General features: G+C 42.2%; 2 protein-coding genes across 3 annotated transcripts in view; one reads left to right on the top strand and one right to left on the bottom strand.

Moving 5' to 3' along the window:
- Nucleotides 1-16,007, bottom strand: part of rab26 (RAB26, member RAS oncogene family) — an 82,701-nt gene that overhangs the window by 32,752 nt on the left and 33,942 nt on the right. For both annotated transcript variants that reach the window (XM_084079436.1, XM_084079437.1), the window contains exons 3-4: nucleotides 9,242-9,283; nucleotides 5,953-6,019 (exon numbers count right to left, since the gene is read on the bottom strand). In XM_084079436.1, the coding sequence (XP_083935562.1) occupies nucleotides 5,953-6,019; nucleotides 9,242-9,283 (109 nt within the window). The remainder of the gene's footprint in view (nucleotides 1-5,952; nucleotides 6,020-9,241; nucleotides 9,284-16,007) is intronic.
- LOC311059556 (hydroxycarboxylic acid receptor 3-like) lies at nucleotides 12,775-13,719 on the top strand (the record flags this gene model as incomplete). The annotated part of the gene is made up of 1 exon (XM_084077567.1): nucleotides 12,775-13,719. The coding sequence occupies one exon, from the start codon at nucleotides 12,775-12,777 to the stop codon at nucleotides 13,717-13,719; it is 945 nt and encodes a 314-aa protein (XP_083933693.1).

The following is a 16,007-nucleotide window of genomic DNA, read 5'->3' as shown; positions in this document are numbered from 1 at the left end:
CTCCATCCATTCTCCTCTGGCCTCCTTGATCTATCGCTCCATCGACTGCCCTTCTCCTGTCTTCATTTACTCTCCCCTCTGCCACACAGTGCGCACGCACACGCACACGCACACACACACACACACACCAGGCTGGCTTACTGGCTTTGGGCCAGACGGCTGCGTGAAGTGTGTGTGTAATGAGTTGCAATCACCGTGTGGACAATCCAACTCTGTCTGACGGATAATACAGAGAGAGAGAGAGAGAGAGAGAGAGAGAGAGAGAGAGAGAGAGAGAGAGAGAGAGAGAGAGAGAGAGAGAGAGAAAGAGAAAGAGAAAGAGAAAGAGAGAGAGAGAGAGAGAGAGAGAGAGAGAGAGAAAGAGAGAGAGAGAGAGAGAGAGATGGAGAGAGAGAACAGAGAGCATGTCTCGGATTGGATCTTGTCTTTATCAGCCAACAACAGGCCACAGACGGCCAGGCAGAGGGAAAGAAGTAGAGAGAGAGAGGCATTAACATTTTGAATACAGAGTGAGAGAGAGGGGGACTGCACAAGAAAGCAAGGAGAGATAGGGTGGGAAAGCACAGAGAGAAAGAGAGTGGGGGGGGGGGGGGGGGTGGATAGTACTGTATCACCTGTCTATCACCTTCCTCATCAAATTCTATTTAGCCACCCGAGGGGCAAGACAGTAACAAGTGAGAGAAAGGAAGGAACCAAAAGTGACGAGGCAGAAAAGTGGGATATACTCTGTAATATCCAGAATGTTAATTTAACTCCGAGAGTCTAACACATGTAAACAAAATAGTCTGGTAACGCCGTAAGGGTCCATTTGCTTACATTTGTATAGAGTCTGAGTTAAAATGTATAGATTAAGACAGAGGATTGTGTAGGGTAGTTTTTCTCTCAGTATAGTTTTAGTGAGTTTTAGCGAGACGGAAATAAACAGCATGATGCCATTGCAGACATAGACGCACAAGACTGGAAAGATAAAGACGAAACCTTTCCAACGAGACACCTGGTGGCAGCGCAGAGAGACAGGGTCAGACATTAATTAGAGTTAATATAACCATGTGTAACTCTCAGAGTTAAAGAGAAACACACAGAAGCATGCTGAAATGGTGAGCAAAAGACAGGCAGGAGGAGGCTGGAAGGCACGAAAGAGACTGATGAAGAGTGAACGCAGCCATGCATCAAGTCATATCTGAGAGGGGAAGGGATCAATCGCCATGACAACGGGTTAATTCCCCAGATACGGTGACAGGTGACATCGTTAACGTTTCAAGTCAGTGTTCTCAGATAAAAGAGGGGCAGGTGAGTGAGAGAAAGACACACACACACAGACCAGCACAGTCAAGCACACAGATTAGCCATTAAATGGAAAGATGAGAGAAAGAGGGTGCCGATAACAAAGTAATATTGTGTGATGTGTAAATAATCACTTTGCTGGAAGCGGAGCAATATCTTGCACGCACGCATGCACGTGTGCACGCACATACAAACACTGTTCAGCCCTTCCCACAGAGGATGAAGGAGGGAGAATTAAAATGACGGTGGTGAAATGACAGAGAAGCAGTAGACATAATGAGGTATTTGTTGAGAGGAGGCCGTTATGGAGGCCACTAAAATAATAACAATAATAATAATAATAGTAATAATATTAGCACCTTCTAAGGAGAGAGCCACAAAGTGCTTGACAGAAGAATCCACAACACAAAGAACCAATACATAAGAAGCAAGAAATAACAACATTAATTAAAGTTAAGAGTGCTGGGGGTTGAAAGCAGCTTTATAAAGGTGAGTTTTCTGAAGGAATTTAAAACAGGGCACAGATTCAGCAAGCCATCTCCTCTGACAAGACATTCCAAAGTGTCGGAGCTCTAGTTGCAAAAGTACGGACACCTTTTGTTTTCTTTCAAGCGGCACTTTGTAATGATCAACAGTGCTTTGCCCGAAGATCTGAGTCTGCAAGGTGGCACATAGGGGTTGAGTAAATCTGATATGTAGGAGGGAGCAAGACTGGCCTTGTAGGTGATGAGTAGAATTTTAAACTCAATTCTAAAATAAATGAGCAACCAGTGCAAATAAAGCTAGAATGGGTGTTATATGATCAAATATTCTGGAGCCAGTGAAAAGCCGTGCAGCTGCATTCTGAACAAGCTGCAGGCGGTGGGTAGAGGTTTTGAAGAGGCAGGAATAGAGGGAATTACAGTAGTCAAGGCGTGAATAAATAATTCACCTGGAAACCTAAACCTTCTCATGCTCTCTCACCATCTCTCACTTCTCTTGTATCCCCTACTGTCTCTTCCTTTTAAGAACTCCTCTCTACCTCCTTCCTGTCTCACTTTTCTGTTTAATCTATCTCTTTCTTCACCTGTGGTGCTGTTTCCTCCTTCCATTTGTTCTCTCTTTTTCTCTCTGAGTTCCTCGCTTTTTATCCACCTGTTTGCTCTAGTCTCTTCATCCCTTTTCTATCCTACCTCCCTCCTCTTTCTCCTTCTCCACCTGTTTCCTCTACTCTCTTCCTCCTAATTTCATCCTTCTTTCTTTCTCTCTCTCTCTCTCTCTCTCGCTCACTCTCTCTCTTTCTGTCTCTCCCCTACGGTGCTCCCTTCCCTTCCTTTCCTCTGTCCTCCCTGTTGATGTGGCTCCCATACTGTTATCGATGACAACCAGTCAGGTGTCATGGGGAGTCTGTGGCCAGGCTGTAGTTCTACTGGTTCCAGCTGGACCAGGGTTGAAATCCCCAGCCACAGATGGTGCTGGCAGATTGCGCCGGGCTTGCCACTAACACAAACTAATTTACACTTGATTGATCGGCCTAAAGTATCTTGGTGTTCTCTCATTAGAGTCCCAACGGGGGACTGCGGCTGTGTGCCAACAACGCTGGATAAGACATACCTCAACGGGGTGAATGAAGTGTGCTACAGTGACAGCCGTTCGGGACTAATGCTTAATCTATGCTTCGTCATGCGATGGAGTCACATGCTGAAAATGGCAGATCTGCAAGTTCACGATGGGTTGCACCGGCTATTCTTGGGGTGAGACTCCATTGTACAACCATGTATAAATCTGGCTTAACTCTTCCTTCATTCATTTAGGCTGCATCTGTTCTGTATTATCACTGCAGTTGATTATTTTTGTGGTGTTATGTGAGATCGGGAGAATTGCTGAAACAAATGCTTCCCATCCAACAACCAACCAAGCTACTGGACCGTCGTTTGGGGGTTGCCTTTGGGGTTTCTCACTTCTATAACTGTACTTCCAATTGCTTTGGAAAGAAATGGTGCCCTTTAACAGGCCTATCCTTTAGGTGAAAAGTTGAAGCTTTGAAACTGTCCATTAGTTCTAAGGAAACGCTTCCATGCGTGACCAGCTGTACACTCTCCCCCCGGCCCCTGACTGTCAGTCTGAACGTGCTTAATTTAAACGCTTTTCAAGAGAGGATGGAGGCTCCCTGGGTGGTTTGCTAAAGATCAATGGGGGTAAACTATTCTACTGACAGACCAGAGCCATAATGGGCATCTGTCCACGCACGCACACATGCACGCACAAACACACACACACACACACACACACACACACACACACAGCCAGCCACACTCACACATAAACATAGTTACGTAAATATATGCTGTAACACACAGACAAACACATACACACATGAATATAGTTGCATAAATATTCAGTAGCACTCAGACACGTCTCACATATCGACACTGTCGGGTGGAAACCTTACGTATTATGTCCAAAACCATTACATTTCAGGAAATTGAAAAAATAACCTGTGTTGCAATGGATCCAATGGAGTTATTATTTAGTCACAAGCTCTTGTTAATACTATTTTTTCCATTGGTTAGATATTTCTAAAACCCAGACAGATCTTAACCACATTCACATTTGACATTTCTTTCAAATAGCGGAAAAGGGTGATCTACAAGCTCACAACACGTCGCGTTGTGTAGATTTCACTACTTTTGCAAGATGTACATCAAAGTAGGCCATTACTTTACAAAAAAAAACTTTAAATGTTGAAATATGGAGATACAAGATTCCTTTCTGCCTGACAGCTACGATATACACGCATGTATATGCAGTAAAACACAGACACACATGAATATAGTTGCATAAATAGATGCAATAACACACAGACAGAAAGCGCGCACACAAATGCACGTACACAGTACAATCCTGTCAGTTTAACTCTGAATGTGTAAAGGTGGACCATTACAGGCCAATTTTTACACATTAAGGGTTAAATTAGGATTTTACTGTGTAGAAACACCCCCCAAAGTTCTCCCCTATATACTGTACACTGTATATATTCCAAACCAACTACTCACTGTTTTTCTATGAGGAGGAACAGCTTGTATCTGGCATATTGCCCGCAAGGAAGTTTTGACTGCGTTTTGTGTGTGTGTGAGTGTGAGTGTGAGTGTGAGTGAGTGTGTGTGTGTGTGTGTGTGCGCGCGCCAGACAAATCTGGATCAGCTCTACAGACAGCATCGTGCCTCAGGCAAGCCAGCCTCAATGAGCAGGTGTTTGAGAGCACACACACACACCTCTATCTTGTCTACCACCTACAGTGTGAGGTCTCATTTGCCCACCTAGCGGGTTAAGAGCTTGCTTAAAGGCAGCCTGCCCTGCACATCACATCACTTTCAGCACACATGTGTGCATGCATGCACAATGCGAGTACACAGAATAGTGAATATATTTGCTATAATATAGATTGGTGGTTCTAAAAGTGGGGTCTGGGGGGATCCACGGGGTCCCCAGCAAAATGAGTTAATATGGCATAAAAATCATGTATATGTTTGTTTTTGATTCTTTCTTTTCCCCTTTGCCCCCCCTGTCACCCAAATTTTCTTTTTGTCTCTGCCAGGCCAAAAGGCACCCTATGTTTTGCAGTCAATCCGTGCGTGCGTGCGTGCGTGCTTGTTTCAGATTTTTCATATTTCATCCTGATTAGCTAAGACTGGCTTCCAAAGTTTGCAGGAATGCTCCGTTTGGAACAAAATGCCTCAAATCATGTACTTATGTAAAGCATTACTCCTTCAGATGTTATCCAAATTTCACGCAAATCGGTAGACATGATCTCTATACTCATGTGATCAAGACGAATCTCTATGATTCTTCATATTCCATCCTGATTGGCTAAGATTGACATCTAAAGTTTGCAGGAGTGGCCCGTTTTGAACAAAATGCCACAAATCATGAAGGCAGCATCCGATAGCGTTGAAACTTTGCAGGCATATTCGCACTACGTTTAGGAACAAATGGCATAATATATTTTTATAATATATTACTCCTACAAATTTTGTCCAAACATCACGCAAATCGGTACACATTATCTTTATAATCAAGTGATCAAGACGGCTCCGTCCGATTTATCATATTCCATCCTGATGGAATATGACACTGTGGCACACTCCCAACCTGACCTGGCCTGGCGGAGACCTGTGCTCCGAGGAGCACTTTTTCTAGTTCTTTCTCTTTCTGGAAACAATAAAGAAAACAATGGAGCTTGCACAAAAACAAATTTCACCCACTGTTTTACACCTGTAAACCTGTGATGTGACAACAAAGATATTGATTCTGATTCAGAAATTCAGTCCAAACAATTTAACCCTACACAGTGGCTATATATAGCGGAAAATGGTGGATCTACAAGCTCACAACGCATCGTGATGCAACATGTTGAGAGCTTGTAGATGTGCTATTTTCAAATAATCTTGGGGGGAAAAAAATGGGGGTCTGCGGCCAAATACATATTAATTTGGGGGTCCATGTCATGAAAATGTTTGAGAACCACTGGTGGATGTCACTCAAGAACACACACACACACACACACACACACACACACACACACACACACACACACACACACACACACACACACACACACACACACACACACACACACACACACACACACACACACACACACACACACACACACCAGAGAAGTCTTACCGTGCGCGTCACGGTAGTAAGCATGTGTAACACTTCGAAAGCGTTCCTGTCCTGCTGTGTCCCAAATCTGAGGAGGAAGAAGAAGGAAGCTTTCTCATTATCATAATGAGCAACATCATCATCATCATGATCCTACCCTAGCATATTTCTCCCTATTCTGGGCATGTCATAATAGGTGAATATTCCGTGAAAATAGGTGAACATTCTGCAAAGCTAGACAATCTACAAGCTCACAACGCATCGCAGCATGACACGTTGTGAGCTTGTGGATGAGCTATTTTCAGTGAAGAGATTTGGTGTAGAGGGAAAAAAGGAGGGGACCAAGAATATACCCCTGGGGAGCCAGGTCAATGAAGCATACAGGGTTTAAGTGGTTATGTATCACTGTTATATCTGGTAGTAGAGTTGTTAAAGCATTAGTAGCATTAGTAGAAGTATACTGTTTTTAGATATCGTCGAAATAGTTCAAAATCCTTTGAAACGTTTTTGCAAATGTTCACCTAGCCTAGAATGACATACCGAAATGCGCCAGGTTCAAAGTGGTTAACAAGCAGTGATGGACCGCATATCAGTCAGGTTGTATTCTAGAGAGATGCTGAATAAACTGACAAATTCTGAGTTATCATTACATAGCAGAGGCTATGGTTATGGCTAGCTGCCTTCAATTATGCTTATCTACTGCAATCCCAACAGACCCAGACATCTGTGTGTGTGTTGCACTGCAGGGAAGTCACACTGCAGTCATTAGAATGGTAATGAGGCCGTGAGACAAGTGGTTTTAGACTGGATACAGGATGGCTTCATCAGAGCCTCTAGCATTCCCCTGTTCTGTGGATTATCATTAAGACTCGTACTGATAACTCTGGTCTTGTTCTCCCGTCTCCATTTAACACCCCCCATGTCTGTTCTAGTTTGCTCTCGTCTTCTCTCTGTTGATCCTTCCATCCTTCCTCTCTTCCTGTCATTCTCTCTCACACACCCTCTCATTAACTCTTTTGGATTGTCTCACACATTGCGTCTGTCTGTCTGTCTGTCTGTCTGTCTGTCTGTAGGTCTGTCTTTCTCTCCCAGTGCTAACGTCTGTTTATGATAATTTAATTAAAGAAAAGCGTATTCCCTCTTGTGTTTTCGGTGTAGCAGACCAGCCGACTAATTAACTTGTGGAGATTAACTAAGGCGTAATTAAATCCCTGTGCTGTGCTCCGTGCTCCTCAGCCGCGAATGGAGGTCACTTCTGGTTATTTACATTATGGGAACCAGCTGCTGCTAGTTTGTTATTACAGAAAATAAGTGTGTGCTGAATGAAATGGAAGGAAAGGATACAGAAGCTAACAGTCTCCCCTTTCCTGCAGTGTGCATAAGGATAGGGTACAGCAGTTGTAGTGATCCCCATGGGGAAACGACTCTACGTTAGACCCATCCTATTAGGAGCAGTGTAGAGCCCCAGGGGGCGCACAGGGAGTAATTAGGGGTCCAGGGGTTCAGGGTCCTGCTCAGGGACACCTCAACATAGCCGCTCTACATTAGGTTCTGAGCCACTGCTGCCTCTGCATTGCGGAAAATTGAAACTTTTCGGCAGGCCTGGCGCCAGGATGAAGTGACTGAGGGGGGCAGTTAAAATGGTGAGGGGGCAAGTAAAACAGTACGTTATCATCTTACTATGCCTATTTCTGCATTACATTCTTGTCATGTGGTATCAGTGGTAATCATAGACTGTATAAAAAGAATGGACAACGTGACGCCATTGGTTTCTACAGACTGTAAATGAAGCAGATTGTTCAGCAATTTCAAATCCGCCATCTTTCAAATCCGCCATCTTTCAATAGCGCGTCATATCCTGCAGAATGCCACCAGACCATTATTGGCTGGGTAGCTTGTCAATCAAGAGCGGGGGCGGGGAATGCATGCTATTGGTTGTGTAGCTTGTCAATCAAATCATCCCGCCCCTCCTAGAGCATAACCTACTTTATCGTCAATTTTAAAATAAATGGGACCATAGTTTACCAAAACGCATATCATGATGATTGAAAGGAGACTTTAAACTAGCGACTGGAAGCATATTATTTATGACAATTTTTATTAAGGTAAGAAAATCTAGTCTAAAGTTTGTCAACCCATCCTCTTGCGTTAAGATAAATTCTTTCTGACACCAGCAGGGGTAAAACAGCGAAACTACAGGCTATTCATATGAACTGTCTCTTCCGTATTAGCCTCAATGTAAAACTTTCAAGCTGAGCCCTTGGTGGTAATACTATGAAAAAGGAATATTTGGGGCAGATTCCCAGGTCAGCTGCTTTAATGAAATTCATTGATTTAACTTTGCAATAGCATCTGAAAGGCTAAATAACAACATAAAACTATGTTTTTTCAAAATCCAATAATACATTTATTTCACAGAAGTGCTGAAGCCAGTATGAAACCTTAGCACTCAAATGCAATACAAGACCCCAAACAATAGAATTCATGAACTATTCTAACCGCTGAGATGACTGCTAAACTCAAAAAACACAAAATAATAGCCTACGGCATCTCCCCCGCCCCCTCTCTGTCTCTACCTCTCGTTTGACCGAAAAACTTCACTTCCCCCCTGTCATTTCCATTCTGTGGATTGATACAATGGAAAAAACAGAACTAGAGCTGAAAGTTCAGCAAGCAAGGCTGAACCGAAGTGATGTGTTCTATCTCTCTTTCGCTCCATTCAGTACCTGGGACAGCACCTTGCGGCCCTATGCAAATAGCCTAAACGTATCTGTCCATGGTTCTGAAATAACAGAGCTATCGTTTCCAAACCATGTATGAATGCTGTTACAGAGGGAAAAGACACTGGAAGCTTCAAATATTTCATGGGGGAAAACGTCAAGGAAGGTGTTTCATGTTATCATTATAACTTGTATCTCGGGCAACCCCTCATGCCCCCTCTGGGTACCGTGTGTGTATTTTGGGCTGTTTTACTGAGCAGCTGCAAAACTTTTGCTAGAGTCCCCAAGAGGAAGAAGTAAAGGGAAATAAATAAATAAACAAGGCATATAAATAAAGTTTTGCTCTCTCCACCTGTCGAAAGTTACAAGGAACCCTCTGTTAATAAGTTAAGTTACCAGTGAGACACCAGAATTTATGATACAACATTCTACTTGTATTGTACTATAATTCAAGAAAGAACTGTCTGCAGTACTCAGGCATAATTGTTACATGGAATGGGTTCGAGGGAATTGCTCTCACTGAACAAAGGAAGCAAGACTGAAAGAATAACGAACAGCAGAGAAAAGGGGAGTCAGACTTTTGTTCTTACCTGCAGTTTCACTTTCAGTGTGTCAAGGCTCAACACTTTATTCTGAAAAACAAAAAGACACAATTTTAATTCTTAAAAGTTCTTTCACAGTGCAGTCAATTACCAAAGACAGCTGATCACTACCAAAAAACCTTCCAAATGTATGATGAGATCTAACACAAGAGAACAGTCATAGGCATTTTGAACGATACAAAGGTACTGGAACCCTAATTTAAGATAATGCTTTTCTATAGCTGTCAGGTGTACAGTACTTCCAGACAATGCTTGTCAACGACATTGTTCTCTCCATCAGTGAGAGCAGTTGAACAGTGAGGAAGCTTTACAGCACTTTGAAGATAATGTAAGATCATCTGCTCTTTGTGACCATGGCTGATGTAGCTAAGTGGGTGGATAGGCCGTCTGCGAAACGGAAGGTCGCCAATTCGTGCCCCGGTCAATGTGTTTAAGTGTACTTTAGCGCTGTACAATTAGTGCTCACCACTCTTAATAGTTTGGTTGGGATGGGTAAATGCAGGACAAATTTCATATAATGTGCAAATATACAGTGACAAAAAATATCCAATATCCAATATGACCAAATCATTAAAAGGTATGCTGTGGGTGAAGATGGAGAAGGCTATCTCTACTGTGACAAGGCTATATTTACTCTTCACTTCTAGATATCTCTACTTTGTCACACTAAGCAGTACAATCTATGACCCTGAGGTAAATACGCGCGCGCACACACACACACACACACACACACACACACACACACACACACACACACACACACACACACACACACACACACACACACACACACACACACATACATGACATCTCTTTGGACCAGTATTTCTCAAACGATATCATGGGGAAAGGAGCTGAATTGTATTGGATCTGTTTCTATATCTATTCTCTAGATGACTTTCAATCTCAATAAAGAAGAGAGGAAGAGGTTGAAGTTGGTGTTAAAGGAGAGAGGAGTAGGTAAATAGGAAGGCAATGGAGGTGTCAGTTGGTGGTGCAGTGGTTAATCCACACAGCCATCAACACGCTAACACTCTTGATCAAAACGCACTAGAGACTGTTCCATGCGTTTCAGCATTCTCCCCCTCTCTAGATTTCATGATCTCAATAGAATATACAAAAGGTGAGTTATGGGTGGAGTGGAGTGCCAGTGGAAACCCGTTGTACACACTCCATGTATCTCTTAACCATTTTACTGCTAACTGCTAAGTGGAAGGAAGGGGCTAGATAGAATCTAACCCATCCCTTCCATTTGGTGTTGTGTTGCTGCAATAGACAGCCACAGGACTTCTCATAATCTCTGCCAAGACAAAGTGGCTGTGTCTGTGTGCATGATTCTAATTAGCAGCCTATCATAGAGTATCATCTACTCTGGGTGTGATCTACTCCATTATGAACACTTTAATGTTTTGTCCACATCTAAATACGTAGAGCAGTGTCACAAAGTCCTGCACAAGAATAAAGAAAAACAAACAACAATAAAACAAAAATAGTTAAAACAATAAATAAATGTCCTATCTCCATCCATAAGTCAGTAATGGCAAACTGCGTCTCTCTCTCTCTCTCTCTCTCTCTGACAGCTGTACGACCAGCTGAGACAGCGAAGCATGTAGAATGAACAGTGAACAGAGACTGCTTAAATGAACAGCCTGAGATGCACTGTGGGTATGAGGGTGTGTGAGTTAACTTGTAGCAAATGCGAATGTAGAGAGGTTGAAAGTGGAGAGACAGACTGATTTGTAGGTGTATGTATTAATTAACTTGTTAGAGAATGAAAGGAGAGGGTCTGGGAGTGAGCTAGAATGAAAACCTCCTGCCTTTCGTGCCTACATGAACTATTGCTACGCTGAATTTTCTGGTACCAACTCTGGTAATTGAAAATTCCCTGTCCTTGATGGAAAATGGAAAAAGAAAAATCTGTGCAAAAACTGTGTCAGACTACAAGTGCAAAGAGAGCTGCAGACACAGACCAAACCAACAAGGGGGGTTAATTGATTCACTCTTGAGAAAAAGGCCTAATAGGTTGGTTGAGAGGCCAGAAGAGACAAAAACAATGAATGGAACTCATTCTAATCCAATCACTGGGGTAGAGAAAAAGGAGAAGTTCTAGTGGAGGTTGATTTCACCGCTCCAGCGAAGAAATTGAAGTTGTGATTGCTTTTCACCAGCACAAGAAAAAAAAAAGCCTTTGTGTTGTGTTTGCGTCTCCAGATTAACAAACACAACATGGCAGCAGGCACACTGCAGAAGTGTTAACATTCAGAATCTTGCTGCTACACTAGGGAACTATGATAAAGTACCCCAAGCTTCCTTCCCAGTGAAAAAAATAAAGCCCTGCGGTACACTAGGTTATTATTATGCTGGTACAGGTATATGCAATGTATTTGTATTCACAGCTATACTATTATGTATTTCCTGTTGTTGCCCTTATCTGTCATTACTGCCTTTATTCATGGTCAAGCACAGTAAACCTTTTCAAAAACGAATAAAGTTTATGATTAAATCATGTGTGCTATTATATCTGCCCCTATTTAACCTCCCAGCCACTTGGATCCGCTAACTAATTACTTTAGTCTATTCCATGGCCCTTTTTCATTATCTCCACCAGGCCAGAGATACAGTAATAGATTATGTTTTCACCCTTGTCCATCCGTGTCATTCTGTGAACAGCACACACAATTAAGGACAATTAATCATAAACAGAGCCATGTGTTGTTGTTTTTCTTTTCTTTTTAAGGGGTAAAATAGTTGAATAGCAATAAAGAACATCAAGGGTACCGAAAATGGAACCTGTTGCAACTCAAGTAATTGAAGGTTAGGTCCAGCTGCTATTCAGCCAGCTCTTTGTGGAGGACTTGAAGTTAACAATAGAGCTAATCGACTTAAGGCTTGCAGGTAACCCATTCCACATGTACTTATCTCACAACCGCTGTGAACACTACGGGAACAAGCGCTGCTTAATTTGATAGCCTGCATACCGTAACCACATGAACCCAGGGGTGAATTTTCAGCGAAAATAACACATCTACAAACCAAGCTACAGTATAAGCAGGTAGATCTGCTCCGGTCAATGAAGAATATAGGCTTTAAGTGGTTAAACTGTTATTACATGGAACAATTCTGCTACTATCAGCAGCCTTCTAATGTATTGTATGAAACTGTATAAACCATAACCAACACGTTTAATAAAATGTTAACAGCGTCTGCTGGTTAAACATTGAGATGTGAATTCACATTGATGCTGATCATCCACCTATCATCCATCCATGTGTAAGTGAGTGACCACATTTCGTCACTGTCAACCATGTGATGTGGAAAAAAAACGAAATATTGTACCTTCTAATGAAATGCAGCATCACAGGACTTCCAGTGAAATCTACAAATATAATCCTCCGTGACACAAACCCATTACGCTGAGCAAATTCCACCGCTTATAAGCACACAGTGAGAGTTCATGAGGTTATTTAGTGGACCTGCATGCTGCATCCAACAAACCAGGACATACAGTACAGTATGTGAAAATGGACTGCCTGAATGGAACTTTGCTCAGCCAACTGCTACCTCCAGTACTAATCAGTGAGACTCTTCTGGGTGTCCTTGGTAATGGTCTGGCTCTGTGGTTCTTCTGCTTCTACCTCAAGCCCTGGAAGAGCAGTACTGTCCTCCTGTTCAACCTGGCACTGGCTGACTTCCTGCTCATCGTGGCTCTGCCTTTCCGCGCAAGCTACTACTTCTATGGAATGAACTGGAAGTTTGGAGACACTTTCTGCAAGATTAATCTCTTCATGTTGGCGATGAACCGCACTGGAAGCATCATGTTCTTAATGGCTGTTGCTGTGGACAGGCATGTGCGTGTAGTGCACCCCCACCATCCCGTTAACTCTTTAAGTGTCTACAAAGCCATGTGCTGTGCGGCTGGACTGTGGCTGCTCACCATCTCAATGACGGCTCATCCCGTGGCTATAATGAGAAACAACACAACTCACTGCGAGAGCTTTATGGTTAAGACCGAGCCCAGTTTCTCTCTAAAGTGGCATAGATCTGTGTTTGTGCTTTCCTTCTGGCTGCCACTGGCTGTAATCCTCTACTGCACCGTCCAGATCGTTGTTCATCTGAGAAGGAGACAGCTGGCTCAAGATGCCAAGATCAGAAAGGCTCTGGTGTTCATCACAGTGGTGGTGGTCATCTTCATTATCTGCTACCTGCCAAGTGACATTACACAGCTGCTGATCTGGATCAATGTTTCTGAAGGCTGTGACGGCCTGCAGGATCTGACCACAGTGTTTTACATCACCATCACACTGACCTATCTCAACAGCATGTTGAACCCGATCATCTACTACCTCTCCAGTCCTTCATTCGAGAAGATCTACAAGAGAACTATTAGAAGACGTCAAGCAGGGGATGCTGCAGAAGCATGGGACAAAACCCGAGAGACAGACTCCAGGTCCATCAGCCAAATATGAAACCTGAGTTTGTGTGTTTTTGCAATACAGCAGCAGTGTGTGTGTGTATGTTTATCCTTGGGAGAATAAGAATCAGAATCAATCAGAATCAATCTTTAGTGTCACATTACATTACAAGTAAGGTGGGTGAAATTCTTAATCGTGCAGGTTCATCAATGCAATTAAAAGATAGATAAAGAGAAGAGAATAGATAGAACTATTGTAATCCAACATGCAGTAGAGGTCACCTTGAGAAGGTGGAATAACAATAGCTACGTATACCGTAGATATCTTAGGTAAGAGAGAGGGGGGTAGATGAGCACAGCATGGTAGTGTGACTGGATCTATTCATGACTGTTCAAAATCAAAACCGAAGAATGTATTGTTTTCACTATTATTGATATTTTTGGGGAAAAAATGGTAAATTCTTTGAAATGGTTTTGGGAAATGTCTACATTTTAATACAGCAATGCATCGATATTAAAAAGTAAATGTACTTTGCAATATGTACTTTTGAATACTTATGTGTATGTTTTATTTTATTTTTTAAAGCAACTGTACTCCAGTACTTGCTTTGTGATTGAACTCAAGTACAAATGTAACAGAGCAACTTGTAGTTGAGTAATATTTGACCAGGAGTATACTATCAGTAAGTACTAGGTTTGAGTACTTTGTCCACCAGTGGCCACCAGTGAATTCTGTCTGTGAGGGTCAGGGATGTGACAAATCATCAAGTTGGGAGGAACATTGAGTAGAATTCACATGGAATGACAGGATGATTTTTAATATCGAATGTATTTGTCATATTATGTTCCAATATGTATTTTGGCACAACCCTTCAGCTGCAGTTTGGAGATAAGAGAGTCTGTCCATGAGCATAGATTGACCAGCAGCACAGTCATAGCAGACTCACTGATGTTCTACTATCACATTAAACTTTCTTTGACAGGTACTTTATAATGTCTTGTGAACCTGAAAGTCTGTATAGAGGGGGCTGATGAAATGTCACTTTCAGTGAGCTGTGTGGACACACACACACACACACGGGGCAGATGAATACACTACTAGACAACGCTTGCAAAGTTGTCCCAGTAGCACCCACACTTCAGAAATACACCATATTATGAAAAGGGCACACACACGCACGCACACGCACACACACACACACACACACACACACACACACACACACACACACACACACACACACACACATCCTTGAGTTATCGACAAATAGTCATTAATATTCAACTGCAGTCATGGGAATCCGACAGCGTCTAACAATTTGTCAATCAAAAGCCAACCATAGAGAGCACAGAGCAGGCCTCTATATCAATATTAATAAACACTGACTCCCTTCACACAAACTCCCCCAAAAATTAAGTCAAACTTTACTTAAGAATATTGTTATGGCTTCTTCACACCAAGGGGAAAAACTGAATATAACCTCGGATCTTATTAGTTGGAACAATCATCAATGTTTGTCTTAAGTTCACGTACTCTACATGGTGATGCATCGCTTTAGGTTTTTCAGTTGAAAATCCATAGTTTTTTTCTTGTAGAGAAGGTCATATGGTTTAGTTTAAGGTTTACTAAATCTCAGGGACATTCAACACATGCCTTCAGTCGGGACTCGTACACTAGCTGTACAACAGAGCAGTCCTTTTCAAACTTTTTGTACCCAAGGCACACCAATGAGCAAGTCAAAATCTCTGTATTCATAGCAAAAACAGCTGATATACAAGCAACATGTCGCAATAAGATGAGAGTTTGAGATCTCTTATTTTTGGAAATTTAAAATACACATTTTTCACCTACTGTATAATGACTTGCCAAGTTGAAGGTGTTTAAAATATATTTTTTAGGGTATAGAATTTCAAAGTAGAAACAAAATGAGCAGAATAGTTTTCTGGGTGCACAGCTCAAGAAAAAGAACCTTCTGGTACTTTTAATTACATGTACATGGCACGGGGAGAGCATAAATGGGTTTCGGCGTTAAGGCTTCCTCAGCGTGATCAAATCACGCTGAGGAAGGCTTAATGACGAAATGTGCATGGCATTAAAATGTAATTAAAAGTACGATAAGGATTGTGAGTGCTTTTTATAGTATATAATGTATATAATGTGTCTATGTATAGGGGAAAGAGTGCACACAAAGTACAAAGAAAGAGTGCACACAAAGTACTGATATACTACATTTAAGAATAATTACATTTTATATAGTAGTATGTGTATTGCAATAAAAAATGTGTGGTTGTTACAAACTCCCTAGGCTCACCTGGTCTCACAGCACAGCAGTCCAGTGTGCC

The sequence above is a fragment of the Gymnoscopelus microlampas genome (genome assembly GCF_963454915.1).
Source record: "Gymnoscopelus microlampas genome assembly, chromosome: 14".
NCBI lineage: Eukaryota > Metazoa > Chordata > Actinopteri > Myctophiformes > Myctophidae > Gymnoscopelus > Gymnoscopelus microlampas.
Note: the sequence above shows the minus strand (reverse complement) of the source record. Positions and strands in the feature narration are given on the sequence as shown.